The sequence below is a fragment of the Haliotis asinina genome, chromosome 4 (assembly GCF_037392515.1).
Source record: "Haliotis asinina isolate JCU_RB_2024 chromosome 4, JCU_Hal_asi_v2, whole genome shotgun sequence".
In the NCBI taxonomy this organism is placed as follows: domain Eukaryota; kingdom Metazoa; phylum Mollusca; class Gastropoda; order Lepetellida; family Haliotidae; genus Haliotis; species Haliotis asinina.
This window is the reverse complement of record NC_090283.1, coordinates 64913222-64935854: the sequence shown is the minus strand read 5'-3', so window position 1 is coordinate 64935854 and position 22633 is coordinate 64913222. Positions and strand designations below refer to the sequence as shown.

General features: G+C 41.3%; 1 protein-coding gene across 2 annotated transcripts in view; it reads right to left on the bottom strand.

Moving 5' to 3' along the window:
- Positions 1–22633, bottom strand: part of LOC137281779 (uncharacterized) — a 76382-nt gene that overhangs the window by 15901 nt on the left and 37848 nt on the right. For both annotated transcript variants that reach the window (XM_067813394.1, XM_067813395.1), the window contains exons 23-41: positions 21962–22207; positions 21002–21216; positions 20402–20481; positions 19795–19987; positions 18203–18332; positions 16675–16905; positions 15942–16163; positions 13826–14049; positions 13049–13125; positions 12227–12413; positions 11059–11197; positions 9901–10128; positions 8561–8806; positions 7995–8215; positions 6113–6189; positions 3820–4018; positions 3150–3279; positions 2436–2653; positions 1690–1775 (exon numbers count right to left, since the gene is read on the bottom strand). In XM_067813394.1, coding sequence (XP_067669495.1) covers positions 1690–1775; positions 2436–2653; positions 3150–3279; positions 3820–4018; positions 6113–6189; positions 7995–8215; positions 8561–8806; positions 9901–10128; positions 11059–11197; positions 12227–12413; positions 13049–13125; positions 13826–14049; positions 15942–16163; positions 16675–16905; positions 18203–18332; positions 19795–19987; positions 20402–20481; positions 21002–21216; positions 21962–22207 — 3349 coding nt within the window. The remainder of the gene's footprint in view (positions 1–1689; positions 1776–2435; positions 2654–3149; positions 3280–3819; positions 4019–6112; positions 6190–7994; positions 8216–8560; positions 8807–9900; positions 10129–11058; positions 11198–12226; positions 12414–13048; positions 13126–13825; positions 14050–15941; positions 16164–16674; positions 16906–18202; positions 18333–19794; positions 19988–20401; positions 20482–21001; positions 21217–21961; positions 22208–22633) is intronic.

Here is a 22633-nt window from a genome sequence, read left to right as displayed (position 1 = left end):
GACCACCTGATCGAGTTAGTCGCCTCTTACCACAGGAAACGGTAACTGTAGATCAATTCAAATTCGGAGTTTCATGGGCTATGGCAACAGAAGCATCAGTGTTAGGACTGTTAGTTATAGCAACATAACTGTCAGAATGAGCTGTTAACACCATTGGTAGAGTCGTGATGCTAGAGAAATCCATATACATGGAAATAACAGTTTAGGGCCAATAACGATAACATTAGTTTTAAGAACTCTGACGCAACGCCAGTGAGAAACACATGTGTTTGCATGCCTACATGACAAGGACTTTTCACTACATTTCAGACGATAATTGGAGGTGAGGAATACTTTTGAACTGTGTTACGGTTATGAATTTGCAGTGACAAACGATGTAAGAAATCCCCTGTGAACCAGCAAAACAGAACAAAGACAAGTCTAAAACATTCATATATTGTCTTATTAGATCTAATAAAAAAAAATCACAATACTGATTTCAAATACACTGCAAAAGAGACAAAATCTAACGCAATGGGTGATGGTATAGCAAACTGACCAAAGTCTTATGAAACAGTTATGCAGAATGTAACACAGCGAGCGGCCTGACAGCAGTTACAGGCGTTTACGGATATTGATGATGATGTGTATACTCCAGTAATGTGAATGTGCCCCAGTCTCAACACGGTCACTAGCCTTTATATACATACTCAGTCATTTCCCGAAAGTCCGGGCACATACGACCATCGCCAACACTGTGGAAATCTCTAGCTGGCTCCCGGAAGTAACAAATAGAAACCCAAGGGCAGATAATTTCCGAACAGTCTGCTACCAAAATCTTAAAAATGCTGACCATCTATTATACGAAATGTGGCCCGTCAAAGTTACTATTCAAAACACTAGACGTTGGACCCCAATAATAATTATTACTTAATTAATAACAAAATATGCAGAAAATACACACTTGTAGCAACTGATCGTAACTTTCTTGATCATGTCTACGTGAGATTTTCAAGATTTGTAACCCGCAGTTATGGTGTTTGTTAATGTGTAGAAAAACTGAAGACATTTGTCACCGCGAATCATTGTACAACTGCTAATGAGGTCTTCGGCAATATTCACTAACTCTATGTAAAGGGTCAGTATTGGTTTCTGGATGCATTGAAAGGCTGTGAATAACTTCCGGGTGAACATTTTGTTTTGTTACTCTTAAAAAAAGTGAACTTTCAATTAGGATAGGTAGTGTAAACGTTAGCAAATGTTTCAAGGACAGACTCTATTACCACCTAAACACAACGTATGATATACACGTGCACAACGGAGTAGCCCCATACACATGATTCTTGATACACATTCTTGATTTTGACGGTTTTTCAAGACGGTCGAGAAATCACTTAGAACATTCATTTGAACACTCATCTTGCATCGCACATTTGTTAGTGTTTGTTTCTAGCCGTTTATTTTAAAACGAAAATCGTACACATGCAAATTACATGCCATACGCCATTCATCTTTAAACAGCGACTACATTCCAAATAACTATGGTTGTACGGAAGCGTAAATGGTGATTCACGTTCAAAATATTCAATAATATCATTCATCATTGATTGACTCCGATAAATCTCCTGAATATTTTTAATCGTAAACAAAAACATATGTAGATCCCCTTCTTTTTCTGAAGAGTATAACATAATTACTAAAAGGACTTACTCCTGTGCCAAAGTTGGCGTTGCTTTAATATGGAGCTTCGTTGAAGAAACCGGAGGACATGGGAGAGTTATTATATTCGCTCTGGTCTGAAATGAAATGTACGATTAAGACAAAGAATTTCGCAATTCATACTTTTATTCATGAAATGGGATAAAAAGAAAAAATCGGGGTTCGGAAAGCTTCAAAATTTGGGAACATTTTTCAGTATTTTAATTATTAATACGATAACTGCATGATTTGGAAAGAACTAAACGAGAATGAAGACAGTTCAAGATTCAGCTGATAAGAAGACTAAATTCAAAGGTAAAGTTTAGGGAACACTTCCGACTTTAAACAGGGATTGTGTTGCCGCTGGCTCTACCTTTGGGCATACAGGTACAAATGGTGGTGACGTTGTTGATTGCGGTTCAAAGTCGAAAACTGATTTACCGATCCACATTTACTTGGTCATATAAAATTAAAAAGATTAGTAAAGACTTGCTGCAACACATGACGCAGAGTTTAATTCAAACCGTTTTTGGTTCTTCACCTAAAAAATAGTTTGTCTTCTAAACAATGTGTAAGCACTCAACACAGAGATAGATAGTGTTGATGAACGCCGTACTCAGTGGAATTGCAGCTAAACGGCATCGCTCTGTAGTTAATCAAGTCCGTCTAGGCAATCTAGTGATCAACATCGTGAGCGTCTAAGATATATGGCGTTAAACAAACCGCATAAGGCTTTGATACAGCTTTAGCATACGTACAATATCGGGGTATCTGAAGGACGTCCTGAAACACGATCCTTCTACGGACTGCCAGATCCCCCTTAGGCATGTACGGGAGGGTGGGGCGTTTCCACACGCAGCCGTACCCCCTTCACACGTGTATCTGGCGACTAACGATACTGGCGTCGTGCCTACTGTGTCCAGTGTCATTCCCGCCACTGGGGGCGGCGGCGATATGCAATCAAAGGGACCGAGTTCTGAAACAAGCACACAGTTTCTTCATTTTCGCGCTCAGGAAGGTGTGGTAGCTCGGGGTGGTAAGTTGTTCGCTCGTCCCACAGAACACCCGCATGGATTCCATTTTTGGTATCTCCGCAGTGTCGCTAAAATATTGTCAAAAGTGGCGTCTAAAATACTTCACTCGCCCACTATCACCAGCTAATGTTATGAAATGTCGACTATATCTTCTGCAGTTGAAATGGTCTGGGTACAACCCAGCAAGTCGCAAGGATCGGGTCCTTGTTGTAGGAATCGATGTCACGACCTACTAACAGCTATCAAATTCAAATGATTAGTGTTACTTGCGGCATAAAACAATACCATTTTTTCATTTGAAGGTAGAGACTTTCTATTTCAGCAAATCTGACCGATATCTTTGCAGAAGCAATTTAACCTTGGATTGAAATAAGAGTTAAAAGATGAAGATTTGTTGGATTATAGTGTCAGTATTATGTGGTTGTGTATTAGTGCAACCTTTAATTACGCCATTTCCTCGCGTCCAAACAAGTCTCCTTAGGTTGACGTTGACTGGTGATACTAACTGTACTCTAGTCGGTTGTATGGAGTACGGGTAGATCATCACGGGACGGTCATTGATAGTTATCTACAACAAATGTGCAAGCTTGCAGTTACAACATCAACATTGTACGCTATAAAGCTGGCGGTACTTCTTTTACAGTTCTTTCCTGAAATTATAGAATACTCAGTAATCCATTGTTCACCACTCACTTTTCTGACACACACATACATGTGCTGCATTACTCCTCAGCAACATTTAAGTGTTCTATTACTGGTCAGCAAGATACTGGGGTTCTATTACCGTTCAACATCGTATATTTACATAGATCTGTTCTACTCCGTTTTAGCAACATACAAGGGTTCTATTGCTGTTCAGCAGCATACAAGCCTTCTACTTTTCAGCAACGTACACGGGTTCTGTTACTGTTCAGGAACATAGAAGTGTTCTATTACCGTTCAGCAACATACATATGTTCTATTACTGTTTACGGTAACTATATTTTACACACAGATCTGTTCTGCTACCATTTCAGTTATTACTATTAATTTCAGTTATACTATTACTGTTCAGCAACGTAATCTCTTCATGCTTTCATACACATGTTCTGTTGCAGTACACACTTACATACAGATGTTCCGATAGCAGAGTAAGGACCAAGTGCCATTCTTTTCCAGAATGTATGGAACTGACATCACTCGCTGACAGGATGTTTCCTGTTGTGACGCTTTGATTAAAGAAGTAAACATCCAGCTTGTTAGTCGATGGAAAGTAGTTCAAGACTATACCCTTCTCTGCTGGGCGATCCATAAACTTGAGTTCCGACCTGCAAAAACATAAAAGCTGTAGCATAGTATGCTATTTTCCACCATGACTGGAGCATCTACAGAAAAATCAGGGCATCTAATGGTTTTCATTTATATTATTATTACATTATGTTGGTTTCAGCGTTTTCCATTATGTAACAAAGCGATTAGGTGCTAATGGTTAAAGCGTTCGCTAGTCACGCAAGAATCCGGGTTCATTTCTCTACATGGGGACAATGTGTGAAGCCCATTTCTGGTGTCTGACGAGATATTGCTGGATTATTGCCCCAAACGGCGTGAATCGAACGCACTCACTTATTGCGTAACAATGTTCCAAGTGAAATACATTACACATGTGGATAGTGAATGGGGGGTGCCGGTTTTGTATTATACTGCCTACCAATTAGTTGTACTGTTACTGTATTTGTATACTGTCATAATGATACATGTGTATTGATTAGCATTTGTAACCAGCATTTTCTTGGGGAAAATATGTCGCCACAAGAAAAAAATATTTGAATTTTAGCCATAGTATTTCTGACGACACGCGTTGCATGATCACTGAAGCTGTTTTTGGATCAATTATTGCGGTTCAAGTCGCGTTCAAAATGTTTGAAATTCTGTGATGACGTACATGTACTGTATATCACTGCTAAACTGGTGTCCGTCTCACAAAGCGACATTGTCACTAAGGTCACCGTGTCAGTCCTAGCGCTGCTTCCGGTTATTTTGAACATTGGCACCTTTGGTGAGATTTATCGCCGCGCTCAGCGTCAATCTGTAAATAATCGGGTATATACCAGACAATCCAGTGTCTGACATGGCCATCACTCTTCGCAGTTGAGACGCAATGAAGACAACCCGCTTGATTACCCCTAATACCTTAGTGGCGGCTCACGACAAGCATGGTTTGGCGAAGGTCACTTCTAAATGGATCTTCTCTAGTTAAACTACCATACTATTCCACACAGAGACCAGCGCTATAGGCAAGATTACATACTCTGTCGCATTTCTCATATGAAACTTTGAAGTCTTACATTCTGGCTTAATTTTTCACAGATGATTGCCAAGCTTTTTCCCTTACTTTGATAAAGATTTTACTATGTCATTTATGTACAATGTCTGATTTCTAAGATTGATTCGGTTGAAAGTTTGCTATAAAGGAAGGAAACATTCTGCAATCCTCATATATGACATACGACTCTCCTTAGATACACGGATGTTAAAGTTCGATCGTCACGCTGAAGTGAATGAGTGAGTGAGTGAGTCATGATTTAATGTCACATCGGCAATATTTCTGCCATATCGTGACACGAACAAACATGATTATAAGGAATACGTATATATTATAAAATCCGTCATCGAAGTACGGTAAAATAACTAGAGTATCACAGTTCGAATTCAAAACTTGCATAGAAGTTAAAACTAACAGCACAAATTGGACAATACATAATATATATATACATATAGGTTACAGATTACCAACAACTGAAGGTAGATCACCATACTAGGGACCAAGGGGACTTACAGTACTTTTGCTACCTGCAAGGACCCTTACATCATCCCTTTAGCCTCTGGCGATTGTGGGAAAATGTAGCCGAAATTTAAAATGACACAAATACTAAGTTTAAATATTGGTAAGTTTAGATTTGCCTTTGAAAGTTTTGGGACTTACGTACCCTCTCAGGGGGACAATAATCGTCACGCTGAGGACACAGGTTCGAATCCCCACTTTCGCATAATATTCGAAACCCATGTCTTGGGTCCTCCGCCGTGATATTGCTGGAATTGTGCCAAAAGTGACGTAAAAACAAAATCACTTACCCTTATCAATAGAAAGAAAGATCAGGTGGTCAGGCTCCCTGACATGATTGACATGTCTTATTTACAGAGTGCCGCCATATGATGTAATATATCTGAGGTAAACAACAATCAAATCAAACCAAATCATATCTATTACTGACAACTGGAGTTCACGAAGCAGAACAATACTGAACGACAAAAGAAACGCAACGAAACGGGTTTCTTTTGTTTTTAAATAACGCTTACTTTCATGATATTTTGCGAAAATGTCGTTTGTTTTGATGTTCAGTATATTTGTTGATATGTCTTACATTGTTCCTTCTGGCGTCATCCACACATCCAGCGTATCACTGACGCTTAGAGGACATTGTAGTTCCACCTGAGACATCTGTACAGACAAATAGATGAATTAGTCAAGAATAAATATAAACTTAGATCACTTACTACTGACCCTTCTGAATTAATTATGTATATATTGTGTATTATCCTCTCATTTTTGTGACCAGTGCAGGTCCCGGGGTAGAATAGGCCTTCACCAACCCATGCTTGCCACAAAAGGCGACTATGCTTGTCGTAAGAGGCGACTAACTGGATCGGGTGGTCAGGCTCGCTGACTTGATTGACACATGTCATCGGTTCCCAATTGCGCAGATCGATGCTCATGTTGTTGATCACTGGACTGTCTGGTCCAGACTTGATTATTTACAGACCGCCGCCATATAGCTGGAATATTGCTGAGTGCGGTGTAAAACTAAACTCACTCTCATTTTTGTAGCACCTTGAGTAAATGTCATGACGCAAGCGCGTTTTTTATGTCAATTATGTCATTATCAGTATTTAACACAATGTAACGTGGATTAACTTTAATTACTAGCAGAACGTACCGAGCATTGACAGCACAGTTCTAGTTTGGTCTTCCCTATGGGAGCGACGAGGTAGCCTGGCGGTTAAAGAGTTAGATCGTCACGCAGAAGACCAGGGTTCGATTCCCCACATGGGCACAATGTGTGAAAATCATTTCAGGTGTTCCCCGCCCTTATATTGCTTGGCTATTGCTAAAAGCCTTGAAAGACCATACTCACTCACTCTTCGCCCGTGTCTTGTGTGATAATACATAGTTTTTGCCATGAGAAGGTGCGTGCATGTAATTGGAAGCCGCTTTGAACAAAAGCCAAGATATATCACTGCGTGTCAGTGGGGGAAAAATAGCCAAATGATGTAGGTCCAAGATGTTCACTAATACCAATAGTGGAGCCACGATCTTAGGTGCATGCCGCGCCCAAGGGACGCAACTTTTCACTCCCGTTCTCTGTCTACAGTTACCATGGTATCATGCACTGGCAGGCTTTACTGATAACAGTTCAGGGCATAACTGTACTGTGTACTCTTCACATGGAGTAAGTGAGTTTAGCTTTACGTCGCACTCAGCAATATTCCAGCTGTATGGCGGCGGTCTGTAACTAATCGAATCTGGACCATCGAATTCAGTGATCAACAGCATGAACATAGATCTGCACAGTTGGGAACCGAGTACATGTGTCAACCAAGTCAGCAAGCTGACCACCCGATCCCGTTAGTCGCCTCTTACAACAAGCATAGTCGCCTTGTACGGCAGGCATTGGTTTGCTGAAAACCTATTCTAGCCCAAACTTTCACAGGTCTCTGCATATGGAACAATTAGAAAAGTGTATTCCCAATATACTTGAGCTCAACATAGTATCATACTATGCCATGAAGCTCGCATCATTACATCTACTAGAGACTGCTGAATGTTACTAACAAGTCACGTCTTTTTCCTTAAACAAATGCATTCCGAAATATTATAACTCTTTATATTAGTGATACCAGCAGTTTCTCTACCTTTTAATGCATTTGTAATATTGGTTTCAATGACCAGTAGAGCCTAATATTGCCGGAAGTCAAGAAGGAAAAGATAAAGATGAAGAAAGGGGAAAAAATAAAATCCCCTTAATTAAGGGGAAGAAGAAGCGATATAGTGAGGAGGAAGGGGAAAGATTAAAAAGACAAAGCAAATGTAAGTACAAGGGAAGACAACGAAACTGGAGAGAACAGGAACTGGGGAAAAGTGTAAGAAGGGAAGAGAGGACAAGAAGAGGAAGGCTTCAACAGCTAATGATGAGATGTCAATGAACATTCTAAAATATGAAAATGTGAACAAAGATCGATACTAACGCCCACACGTTCAAACACAGCCTGTTTACAGACTATGTCGGCATCTGGCCAGTCATTGCTTGAGTTGCATTTGATGGAGGTTTTCCCGCTGCACTGGGCAAACCCATCCTGACACTGGTAGGTCGCTGTTGCCTCCGTGGCCGAGTGAGACAAGTGGACAAAGGCACCGTCGGGAAGAGGTGGGTGGGGACAGTCGAATGGGGACCAGTCAGCGACCGCCCCTGAAAGAGTGAAACATATGTATTACAATAACTATTTCAGAATTCTAACCAAAGTTCCATCGAGTTTCTTCTGTCAAGGCGCGATTGCAGTCCCGATCAACGTGCGGAGGGTAGAATCGGCATTTCATGTTTAACTGGAAAGCAGAAACTGGCGCAGGAACTGACAAGATGTTTAATACTGACGCCAATCATGAACCCAGAACACTTGCACCATGCAAGTGCAGTATTGACACAGAGGTTACGAGGGCTTTTTTGACAGGAGTAACTTCTGTGGGAAGAGAAAAAGCATGCTATCATTAATCACGATTAATTAAGGATTGTGTTTTCGCAAAGAAATGTTCATACCTTGTTTTGTTGGTTTTGATACAAAGACTTCCACTTCACACATCGTCATAGAATCACCCGCAGCCAGTTTAGTCATACTACGGATCCTGACATAGCGACCAAAGACGCCAGGCAGACAGTCTAGCATCAGACGTTTACCGTGGGGAAACTGACCAGGGTGGGAGTAGCAGGACTTGGCGGGCGTGGCAGGGTAGAATGTAGGGTCGTGAAGCAACACCTCCACCTCGAAGTCATGGAGAAACTTCTCTACAAAAGGAGATGTTCACACCATACCACTCTATTTTATATATTATAAAACGGTGGCTGTGAGAGTTAACCAAGTGGTTGATGCATTCCATTCCTGAGGTGGATTCCAGATGTCAAGTCCAGTTTTGCCCCCACCCTTCATATGACTAGAATATTGCAAACGTGCACGTGCCTTAAAATATAAAACTTAAGTCTCTTATTTCTTCTGCTGTCGAAATATCTTGAAATGTGTATATTTGTAATCCGAGACAAGACTGGACGTTGAATGAAGACTGTAAAGACGGTTATATTTACCCCTTATACGCGTTTCATTTGCACGTTCTTAGATTGCTAAGGTTCGATAATTTACAGTCTGGAAAAAGCCTATTTTCTAGTGATTCTGGAATTTGCAGGAATCCCGGAAGAGTCTGACAGACTAATGAATGGAAAAGCCCATCCACAGCAGATGACACTCTCAGTGTTGAGCGGTACATTTTGTTATCATTTGTGTAATCATTGCCCTTATCAGTTCAAGGTCGGCGCGGTCGCCTAGTGGTTAAAGCGTTCGCTCGTCTCACCGAAGGCTCGAGTTCTATTTCCAACATTGGTACAAAGCGTGAAGCCCTTTTACAGTGTCCCCGCCATGATATTACTGGAATATCGCTAAAAGAAACCCAGCTCACTCACTTCTAAATTCAGAGGTGAGGAGAGCCTGGAAGACCGAACATTGGAGACCAATGTTCGATTCCCAACTAAGGCGCAAAATGTGAAGGTAATGAAAGATAATTTGTCTGGATGCGTGTCTTGAAGTTGAAGATGTTCTTTAACCAAAAAAGGAATATATATTGTCTGGATTTACGTTCTCTAGATTCACCCAAACCTTTAGTGAATTTAAATGATGATGGTGGTTGAAACGATACAAGACGTAAAATTTCTTAATATTGTTGAGAGCTGTACATGACTTCATTCCCTTCAACATGACACTGCCAAATGTTACATCAGTTTTACCGAGGTGAAAATGTGTAGCACATAATCAACATTGTAGGTGGGTGGGCTTGTTCATGTATAGCTGCTTGTGCAACTATTAGATGGCTAAACGTATCGATCCGACTCACCGCAGCCCGCACACCTCTTATTGTGTGTAACAGCCACCCTATCGATGTAGTAATAGGCCTGCAGGTCCACCTGCCACCAAGGGTTGGGGTCCTGGGGGGACACTTGCCAACACGTCGTGCTAGCGGAGGTAGGGGAGGGATGGCCGTCCACCACACTTCCGGCAGGGCTGCCAGAAGCTGAAGACCCTTTTGTCGGCTTCAGAAGTGCAACATTCCTGCTGATGGCTTCTGTAAACGGACAAATAGGATAACACCTATTCATATTGTATAGCCATTATACGTTTTATTGTTATTGGTATACGTCAGGTATTCCGTTATGACGCAGTGCTTTTCATTAAGGTGTTCTTTGAACACTTTCATTGATGACCTCCTTCTGACATTCTATCCTTATGCATGCTCATAACACCTGTAGTGCGTCAAAGAGAAGATCGATAAAAAACCTCAAAAACTTGGATTTTCCAAACTTTATCAATTGGCAGCAAAAGATAAAGATACCGTTTGTCAATAGTTATTCCATGGATGTATTGGTTTTGTTTGTTTTGTCATTGTTTAGCCAACGATATTTTTATACGTGGTTGCTTCCTATCAATAATCGAGATTGGGTGTGACAGTCCAGTGATTTTCGACGACTAGCTGCAGGGTTGCCCTTGACGCAGAGAACGCAATGTGAGGTGATAAAAAACATCACTGCGTCGCTTCTGATGCAATAAAACATCAATCAAAACCACATAATTCTTGCTGCAGATAATAAATGTAACTTAAATGATTTCTGATTTCAAACTAAAATCAGAACACGCGATAACTCTTTTGAATTTAGACTTAGAGGTATATACCTGAAAATTGATTATCTTTGTAAATCGTTTGACACTCCAATTTTTATTCTGACTTCCCACCATAATTTTCAGAGTCAACCTGACCCCCAAAGGTAAATGTCTTGGTCAATGTGGACACTAGCACCACATTGATTAAACTGATTGGTTGGAAGTCATATATCTAGGTTTCTGGTAACTAATCCATCCCGGTCTTACCAACAAAATATTGATAGATGAAAAAAAAAACCTCCGTCAATTCGAAGATACGGAAACACTGATAATATATATAGTTCACTATGTATAACAGGTGTCCAGGTCAAGCATGCAAATACATACAGGTATTTACCTTTCTTAAGTCCAGTGAGATCTACCCTGTTCAGTTTCAATTTCCGCAGAGGTAGTAGGTTGGTAAATTGAATACGTTTGACCTTCAGAGTTTCGAAAACGTGGTCAGCTTTTATGACTTCCTGCTTGTCAATTTCAACCTGAAGTTAAAAGGTACTTTTATTGTATGAACACGTTCGATGGGAACATATGCTGACCTCCAATCAACAAAACTGTATATTCTATAGTGGTTCCTGTTGTATCAGAGTAATCATTTATCGTTTATTTATTTCTAATTTATTCGATTCAGTGAAATTCATTTTAAAATTTAAAGATTACTTGATGTAGTATGAACCATCATCCCTGCGATACTTGCTCTTGACGTATTAGTAATCGAAAAGAAATATCAGAGGGTTGTCTTACGTTCTCTTAAAATTGTTTGAAACAAGTATATGCATTATTATAGCAATAATGTGGATAACTGCCTCTATTCTAGACAAAATAAGTTAGGGATGTTGGTATTTTTATGACTGAAATTTTATCAGTATGTCAGTGAATAAATAGTTATTCATAATTTCCAGTGTATATTACAGTTGTAATAAAGGCTATACACTTTAACAATAAAATACAGACTGTTGGAGCCATCTAATCCACATTAGCCACATTATTTGTGTTCTGCAGAGAAACTGAGATCCCAAATATAGCATGCGTTACACTTGACCACATTCTAAATAAAACGACTTTTCGTACAGTCGCCAGCAGCTAAAGGGATGGTGTAAATCCATCTAGGGTCCACGTAGGTAGCAAAGGTACTGTAAGTCCCCATGGTCCCTAGTGTGGTGAGCCTTCTGTTGTTGGCGATTTATAGTTTGTTTTATATTGTATTGTCTAAATAGTGATATTAGTTTTAACTTTCCATGCTAGTTTTAATTGAAATTGTGATATTCTAGTTGTTTTACTGTCCTTCGTTGACAGATTTCACCACATGCATATATTTCATTTAAATGTTTTCGTCACGATATGGCTGAGATATTGCCGATGTGACGTAAAATATTAACTCATTCACTCCAAATAAAACGAGATTCACTAGAAGAGAAACATACCTAACGTATCCATTTACCTGCGCAGTACCTCATGACTTAGAGTACTGATGTATGTACTGTGTACTAGTATTCAAATATTTCACTTACCAAGATGTACTCTGGATGGAATGTTAACATGATGTGTGCTGGTTGATGAGGGGTGAAGGGGAGAGTCTGGAGACGCTGTTCCCCTCCCTGGTGGCGGATGTAGGCGAAGGATTGTGCGGCTGTAGTCGAATCCATGACAAGCTCCATTGCTGTGGTATTGTTGTCAGTCAGGAGAGTCATCTTCACGCTAGAAGGGAGTAAGCATGATTTTACGCCATTTGTCACAGTATCAGCAATATAAAGGCGGGAACACCAGAGTGAATGAGTATGATTTTACGCCACTTGAAACAGTATCAGTAAATTCACCAGAGTGAGTGAGAATGATTTACGTTACTTGTAACAGTATCACCCATATCACAGCGAGGACACCAGAGTGAGTGAGAATGAGTTACGTTACTTGTCACAGTATCATCAATATCAAGGCCAGGACACGCTACTTGTAACAGTATCAAAAATATCAAGGCGGGGGCACCACAGTGAGTGAGTGAATATGGTTTTACGCCGTTTTGTTGCTGTATTCCAGCAATAGTGCTGTGTGAATACCAGAAATGGGCTGCACACATTATACCCATATGGGGAATAGAACCCGTGTTTGACTTGGGTTGCCCATCGCTCCTAGCGATGAAACATATTACTGCAGAAAACGATTGTATCAGGTCATCATACGTTTCCTCCTTCGTCATTTGCATTTTATGAACCTTGTGGTTCCAATAGCCCCTACTTTTTAATGGTATATATTACTAACTTCAACAAAGATGATTCTATTACTAATGTCATATGTGTGAGTAAGCCTCATCACTTCAGGTGTAGATGTGTACTCACTCAGGGGACTGCGGCGTGGCCCAGATCTCAATGGAAGAACATATGGTCATAGGACAGAGGAACACGAACCCTGAAACCTGGAACACCGCACAGTAGCAGCATCAGCACTTCATAGAGGATGTAGAACACAGTGGATTGGGTTTCAACAATATTCCTGTAATGACGGCAGAGGACCCGAGAAATGGGCTTCAAGAATGGTAAGTTTCCATGTGGTTTGTGAATTGTTTGCATAACGCCGCACTCCTCAATATTCCAGCTATATGACGGCACACTGTAAATAGTCTAGCTTCGATTTAGTATGGTTAGGATGTTTATGACTATGCTTCAAGGTTTTCTTGTATAAAGTGCGCAGCTGAACCTTTCATTCCAGAAACAACACTTACAACCTTCAAACGCCCTTCACAACCCGAGAGTTTTTCCGCTTCTCGCCGCGGCATGCTCACCTTGCACACCGCTAAAGAAAATCGCGTTATCTTTCTTACGCCAATATTTAACTGAACATATTTATGGTGATATGTATTGTAATTGTAATTTTTACCATATTCCACAACATATTTTATTTACTGTCTTAATTTTAATCACTCTCGTAAAAGTCATAGTTATGTAATTAGTCAATTCCGTCACTTGTATGGGTACTGATTTTAGAACTCCTTAAGAAATCGTGCACAGGGACAGTTCATGAATGTCTCGATGAAGAGAAATAGAATACATCTGTATCAGAGAAACGTCAGTTACCAATTTAACGTTGTGTTTCTGCTATCATGTATAGCTGCTTACATCATTGTTCTCCTCGTAGTCGTACAGTGATGTTAAACACGTGATGGTCGCACCCGTCCAGACTTGACCCCTGGAACATGTCATGACTCCGGTGCTGACGTCGCCACAAGACATGGAGTTGGCGTTACACGTGAGGGTAGCGATAGCGTCGGTGTCAGTGTAGGTCAAGGCCATCACGCTGTTCTTAGGTACTGGCGGGGCACCGCAGTCAAAGGGCGACCACTCTGTTAACATTCGTACACTAACTTCACTCATCAAAGTGAATCGAGCTTGAAGCCATATACTAGTAAATGTTCATTTCTACAAAGACCAAAATTGCTGGCAATTCCTATGGACAGAAATGATCAAACATTTAGAATGGTTCACTGCTAAGATATTGTTGTTGCCACAGTCTACACAACTGCTATGCGATGACAGATATCAACCAAGTCAGTTGTTCGCTTCTTACGAGCATGGGTTGCTGAGCCCATTCTCAACCAGATCTTCACAGGCGTGGCGTAATAACATGTTTCTAAAACTGGAATGTAAATATATTACCCATCACTTACAAGTGTAAATATAGCCACTTCAGTGGCTCTATAGGTAATGTTTACGCAAGAACTGGTGTATTCTAACACGAATTCGTAAAGTTTAAAAAGTTGTTGTACAGGTTCAATAAATGATGAAACTCTTTGAAAACTGGTAAATCCTAAACAAAGCTCTACACCAAAAACGCAGCTGTTCACATGCACGATATTTGACATGCTTTCCAGTAACGCGATGAAAGATCCTCATGCAATTCATCTGCATAAGGATTGCAGTTGTTTACCCCAAGTTAGCGGAGAAAGTCATGTTCGATGTAACCATAAACATTGACGACAGTAGGTAGTAAACAAGGTTTTCAAGAAGTCATCATCACTGACCCAGACAACCTAGACACACAAACCTAATACAGTTGTGATAACAACATTTATACTCAGCCTGAGCTAAAAATCACACCCATACTACAAACACACGGGTCGCCAGACATGCTCGAATTCACTAGGGGGCTTGAAAAACAGATTTCAAACACAGACGATAAGCAGGTACCGAGTTACACACAATTAATGTCCACTTCCATCGCTTCAGTATCCTACATGTCCACCCACTGCATCAATACAGGCACGCATTCTTCTTCTAGCCGAAGACGTAGGACAAGGTCAAGTGGTATGCGACGCCATTCGTTCCGAAAGGCTTGTGCAAGTTGCGGTCGTTTCTGTGGTGGACTAGGGCAGGCATCTGTCTAGTGCATCCCACTTGTGATCGATCGGGAACATGTTTGGTGAACGTGTTGGTCAAAGTAGAGCGTTCACGTTGTTCCTCTCGTCGCTGTCAACGAGACACAACTTGGCATTCTGCGACGTCTGTGTTCATGGGTCATCACGTGTACTTTGACGGGTCCGTAGTCTCTGATACCTGCTGCCAGAATACGTCTACCCACCGTGAATCGACTGACGGTGAACGAGGGAATTCGCCGCTGATGACGTTACCGTAAGGAAACGGTTTCTCGAGTGCAACGTCCTCAAATGCCGGTCTTCAGCTGACGTTGTTACTCGCGGTCTCCCTCTTTTTGGTCCGCCCTGTGTCTGGCCCGTCTGCCTCTAGCGTCGCAACAGTCTAGCCACGGCTAAGCGGGTGCAGCCGAAGGTTATTGCAACGTCGACCACACATGGAGCATACCTATCACCCTCTCGGGTTCAACTGTTGATATTCATGGCATCTCTATGGTGAACTTTTATACACTGCATGTAAAACCTGTCCGCTCACTAACCTTTATACCATTAGTGTATGTGAAACTCTGACAGAAGCCCCAAATCATGTTTTATACAACTGAACACTTCGACTTCCTATTCACGTGAATTTCACAGCGTATCAGATTTCTACGCTCGGACGACACCTTTATATGTATAATGTACCTACAAACATATTTCTTCTAACATGTGAGAACTGGCAACTTTTCGTATACTTTCCTTTGCCGGTTAGTGTATATATGCATAACATAGAGTGCTTGCTTGAAGTGAGTCTAAACATTTGATGGGTAGTATAATACAGCAGTGATTATACATAATATTGTGCTGCGTTGAATTTGTTTGCTTACGTTTCAGGGATAGTTTACTTCCATATACTTCCACTTCACAAAACGTCATTAGATCGTTGACGTCCTTTCTGGCCTTGGGTTTAATTCTGACGTATCTCCCCAACACCGCCTTGTCACATGCTAGTCTCTGGGTACCTCCATCTGACATAGCGCCATGGTACACGTGACAGACCTCTTCCTTGTCTGACATCACTGTGATCTCAAAGTCATGTGACCGTGTAGCTAGAAAAAAAAGTTGAGTAAAGAAGAAACTCGGGTGTCATTTCAAATTCGAAACTGAACATGCTCATGCTATTCATCATTGGGTTATCTTGTCCAAACGCGACTATTTACAAACCACCGTCATATAACTGGAAATTGCTGAGTGCCACTTTAAACAACAAGCAAAGATATTTCAAGTCGATGCCGTTTGCCTGATAAGAAACGACGCGTGCGCCAAATAGAAGTCAGATATTTGTAAATGTTTGGACGATGTCTGTTAATCAGGGGTGATGGGGTAGACCAGTGGTTAATTAAAGCGTTTGACGATTACTCGGGTTCGATTTCCCATATAAGTACAATGTCAGAAGCCCATTTCTTGTGCCGTCCGTCGTTATATTACTGTAATATAAGTTGAGAAACTACGGTAGTATTACCACCAAACACCCATTAAGGATGAAGGAATTCACTATTTAAGCAAGGATGATGAAATAGTAGCTATATCATTTGTTGTATATATATATAGTATACTCACAGCATGGGCCAGTACATGTGATAGTTGTGATGACGACACTGTCGACGTAGAAGTAGCCCTTTAAGTCTACCTCCCAGTACACGTTCACGTCGGCTGCGTTGTGGGACCAGCAGGTGTTGTCGCTCCATACGGGGGAGGGGTTGCCGTCCACGAGCCAGCCAGGCTGGGATCCGTCTTTGCTCGAGCTGGATGTGGCGGGTTTGTTCAACGCAAGGTTTGTGCTGACTGGCTCTGAAATATATAGTGTTACTTAGTGTAAGTTTGTTCATACAAGTCAATTCGTTCTAATGTTTTTGGGGGTGGTGCGGTTAAAGTGTTCGTTAGTCACGCCGAAGACCCGGGTTCGATTCCCCACATAGGTACAACACGTGGAGCCCATTTCTGGTGTTTCCCTCCATGATATTGCTCAAATGTTGCTAAAGGTGGCTTAAAACCGTACTCACTCACTCACTCCAGCTTTTTCCTTAATGTACGTACCAGGCTTATGTCTGTGAGTGAGTGAGGTTAGTTTTACGCTGCACTCAGCAGCACTACTCCAGCTATATGGCGGCGGTCTGTAAATAATCGAGTCTGGATCAGGCAACCCAGTGACCAACAACATAAGCATCGATTTCGACCGATGACATGTGTCAACCAAGACAGCGATCCCGTTAGTTGCCTCTTACGACAAGCATAGTTGCCTTTTATCGTAAGCACGGGTTGCTGAAGGCCTATTCTACCCCGTGCCTTCATGGGTGGCTTATGCCTGTGAGTATTCACTTTGTATTCAGTATTCACTTTGCTCCAGTATTCACTTTGCAGTGTTGTGTTTCTTGGTCAAGCAGGATCCTGGATTCCTTTAAATTATGATTTGGTTTTACCAAAGAGATAATCGTCAAACAGTACCACCATATCCTCCTGTGTGATGTTGACAAGCGTTGTCTCTGAAGGCATTAATGCACCCGCTCAAATACCATTCAATAGTCATCGGAACAGAGAAGCGTCAACTGCGATGCATGTTACGTCGAAGTGAATTTCGAAATTTTAACAGAATCGTTTAGACAATGGAACAGACTACCCCTTTGGAAAACACACTGCTGAAGATTTGTTGATGAAAGAAGGTTCTGTACTTTCAATCAATTTTCAATTTTCTCCACGGACTGTATTGATAAATAAACACATCCTTGCGAATATTTCAGCATATCCTCACATCAGCACATGACACTGTGTTTCATTTACATCACAGACTTTTGGAACAGGAAAGTTCATGAGGCATTCAGAATACTCTGGACATGCGTAGCTGGACTCACTAGGAACGACAATCACATTCTGTAATCATGATAAAGTTCGAATATTCAGCAGGAGGAGCGAACGCTTTAACCACAAGGGCAATGAACAATTATCGACACCATGATAGCACAGAGTTTTTTTTGTATGAAACAACAGTACACCAATTTTAGTTTCAGTTGAAGCCAGAATCCCGTACTGCATGTTGTTTCTGATTATCTAGGTTTTTTATGAAGTCAAAGAAATGAATGCTGTTACCAACCTTTAGTGACAGCTTCGTTCTTTGTTATAAGAACCTTTCTATTATTGAAGCCATACGTGGTAAGAAGGCCTTGTTTATGTGATGGCTGATCATGGGGGTACTTCAAAATCAGAACATCATTAAGTTCTACCTGGAACATAAAAGCAACATCGATCTCAACCTGAAACACAAGAACATCATCGATATCAACCTGGAACACAAGAACATAACCGAGCTTCACCTGGAAAACAAGAACATCATCGAACTCAACCCGGAACACAAGAACAGCTTCGATATCAACCTGAAACACAAGAACATCACCAAGCTTCACCTGGACCACAAGAACATCATCGATTTTAACCTGAAACACAAGAACCGCGATCTCACAAGGAAACCTGAACATCATCGATCTCAACCTGGAACAGAAGAGAGCCATCAATTTCGACCTGCAAGGAAAGAACATCCTTGATCTTGACTTGTAACACTAGAACATAATAAACCTTATCCATCGGATTCTTGAATACAAGACCTCCAGAACTAAAATCACTGAAATTTCAAGTGGTAAGAACGAAGACACAAAGTTATCAGACCATAAGAAAATGCCAGAACAGAACAGAAAACGCTGAGACGTCAAAACAGAAAGCACAATCTTGTCAAGTGCAGAAGAACATAAAAAACACAAACGTCAAGCGCAGAAGAACATAAGAGACACAAATGTCAAGAGCAGAAGAACATAAAAGACACCAATGTCAAGGATAGAAGAACATAAAAGACACAAATGTCAAGTGAAGAAGAACATAAAAGACACAAATGGCAAGAGCAGCAGAAACGAAAACACTGAAATATCAAGGCAAAAATGAAAGAAGAAGAAAAAAAGAAGCAATGCCAAACCTACCATATATGTCAAGAACATAAAGATACGAAATGAAAAGGCAGAAATATCCATGACAGAAGAACACAGGCGAACACTAGCATAAAATAAAAACACATACATGCAACTTTGGAGGATGCAGTGCACATTACAAACAACAGTTCCAAAGAAATATTACTTTTATATGATTTCTCTAGCAATTGACAGGTATACAATGACAGATCTCTATTGCTCCCACGTGAGGTCGCTCCAACAAACAATAATATTTCTTGTCCCATGAATCCTGACATACTGAGCCCCAGAATCACCAACAGGTAGAAGAACACTCTTGCACGATGGCCATCACGCCAGTCTACCAAAGGCAACCATCAGACTGCTTCAAGGTAGACGTTTTTCAAGGTATTAGGAATATTATTAATGCCGACCTGGCCTGAAATAAAAGAACCTTTCCTTTTGAGAACCCCGTACCATCTCCAGTAGACGACCATTATGACAGTTCAGACTTAAATACCACGGTCGAGTCAGGTCGCCCAGTGTGAATCAGTGCCTGTAGCGAGTTCTTCTTTTGAGATCCAGTCGCCATGGATAACGTCCTTAAAAATGTGAACACACTCAAGATTTTGGACCACTCTGAGAAGTTCCTATCTTGCCTGTTACTAGGCAAATAAAGCCCAACCTTTTAACCTCTCATTATTGCCTCTGATCGCCGACCTTCTCAATCCTTGACCCTGATTCCACCTACCTGGAGATATTCGCTGAGGAACGTGTACACGAAATGGTATTCCACATCTGTTCTCACTGCAGGGAAGGTAACCTTAAATGCCTGTTGTGGCTTAAAACCATCTTTTATGTGAAATACTCCGGGGTTGTTGAGATCAAGACTCAAGCTCATCACTGTTGGTATGTGTTTGGTCTGCAGAAACACGGCAGGCTTTCTGGAACAAAGAGAACAACCAGACTTCAAAACTATATTCAACTCAAGCTCATGGCTGTCGGTATGTGTTTGGTCTGCAGGAACACGGCAGGCTTTCTGGAACAAACGGAACTTTCAACTTCAACTTTCATCAGCGTGTTTATTCATTGTCTCAGTGTTCCCAGGCTCGTACAATACATTAATAGAGAATAAACGGCCTACTTTCCTGCCATTTTCAAACCACACATGATCTGCAAGCCATGTATGAAATAGTAATAAAGACTACACTCTTTGTTTCAGAATGTATTTGGGGTGTTACCGGAAGTTTGTTTTGTAAACATTTTCAGTCCTTAATCTGAGCAAATTAGGCACCTGACTGCCAAATGCATGTACATAAAATGCTGATTACAGTAAGTGAAGTGAATGGATGACTTACGATTGCAGGCCGTCAGGGGATGTCCACAGGTGTAGACTAGTACCGAGTCTGACAGGACAGCTGAACTCGTATCTGTTCATCTGAAACAAAGTGTAGTGTCCGTAAAGGTGGATGCTTCTAGAAGCAACTTTGATCTTGTAGAAAAATAACAAATGATTATATTTACGTTAAGGATGTTTACAAACAGGGTATGGTCGGTTAGCGGAGGCAAGAGTGAATGAGGGGGCTAATTGTTTCGCCACTGTTAGCAATATTATAATATGCACCAAAATATGGGCTGGCGAATCGAAGCCAGGACTTCGGTGTAACCTGCGAAAGCTGTAAAACCCAGGCTACGCCACCTTAACTGCGCGAGAAGTGCAAGGTCGGGAAGGAAATATGAAAAAGATATATACTAAATAGCAAAGAAACGTACATATGTCTCGAAAACATGAATCTCATACATGGAAGATTCATGTTTATGTTTTTTCTATTTAAAAAAATGCGTTTCTTTTTCTGTTCTTTATACTTTACGGTGGACTATAGTAAAGGGCAGCGTACGGTCAGGTAGAGAACAATACCGTCAAAACTAAAGACGCTGAGAAAGGCAAGAAAACTCACCGCGCCAAACACCATCGGTTCACACAGCTGTGGTTGACCCCGCCATCCGGAACTGCTGTTACAACGTACGACGTTGTCGTCACTGCACATTGTGTAGCCGTCGTCACAGACGTAGGTAGCCACTGCCTCCTCCAAGGTGTGAGATATTTGAACTTTCATGTTCTCTAGGAGAGGTGGGAAGGGGCAGTCTTGAGGGGACCAGGTACTTTTCTCAGCTGATACCGTTTTCAAAGGCAAAACGTCAATGGTCAGACTAAATAGTGAGATTTTCAATGCATGTGACAGGTAATATGGGGCGCTTGGAGTGACGTCATTAAGAACACCCAAAAAGGAGGAGAAAAACGGTGTGATTTTAACTGTGCTTTTCAGTGTATGGTTGAAGATTTAACATTTATGTTTCAACGTAAAACAAGTTACATTGAGTGATTTTGGTTTTACACCACACTAACTTTCATATTAACCCATACTGTCTAACTTTTCACAACAGCATACAATTTTGTATCGGCACACCTTCCTGTCCACAATGTGACCCCAGCGTTCAGATGATCGTAATGCCCACTTGGGAACATCGTCGTAATGTTAGGATCTCTTTGTGAAACATAGGTTTTGATATTAGTGTTTCCCCCTGAAACCAAAAGGTCAGGGCGACAGAATTTTAACTGGGACATGCCCATTCCAAAAGGAGTATGCAAAGGCAGATTCCCATGTATAGTGTAAACTGTCTAAACCGGCACTTACTGACACTGAAGAATTAATCCGGTTTCGACAATGTACCGTATTGTAAAGCTGATGTTAAATGTATAAGTGTTTTGGACTGAAATTGTGTGCCGGTGTTGACAGCATGCAGAATCGGGCAGATGTCGGTTTTGACAGCTTCCACTGTATCAAGCCTCACATATGATACCTAAAGGGTTATATGAAGTTATTTTAGTTAACTCTAAAACAGTAGACTTTACTCACATTTTAAGACATATTTGTATCCCATCACTTCGACTTCACAGACTGTCAGCACATCAGCGATGCTGTTCCTCCTGGTACCCCTGAGTCGGACGTACCTCCCGAGGTGTTCCTCCCGACACGGCTTGTACTGGGAGCGGGAGATTGCATGTTCGCCGTTGACGAACTGACATAGCCCTGCCTTGGCATGAGGATCTGTCACCGGATTGGTCAGATAAACGTCCAGTGCGTAGTCACGGAGACCACCACCTACAGCAGAAATGTTCAGTAAATATGTATCAGACTGAGTATTGTGAGTGTGAACTGTGTTTAGTCCTGACGGGTTAGATTGGTATTCAGCAACACACGCTTGTCTTAGAGAGGTGGCCTACAGAATGGGCTGGAATATTGCTGTCTGAGGCGTCAAACAACAAACAGATTCAAACGAAAGTCTCACGAGTATCAGAAGCTTCTGTCCACATTTCTGATGTGTGTGGGAGGCTGTGCCGGAAGTATACAAAACTAGGTCGTTAACGCTAGGTCCGGGGATCTGATTGGCTAACACTATTGTGTACAAAAAACACCCACCCAGGTGAAGTTGTAGTTTGCATTATTAACCAATCAGATCCCCGGACCTAGTGTTGACAACCTAGATTTAATGAAAAACAAGTGCATCTCCTCGAAAGGCCTGTTTAC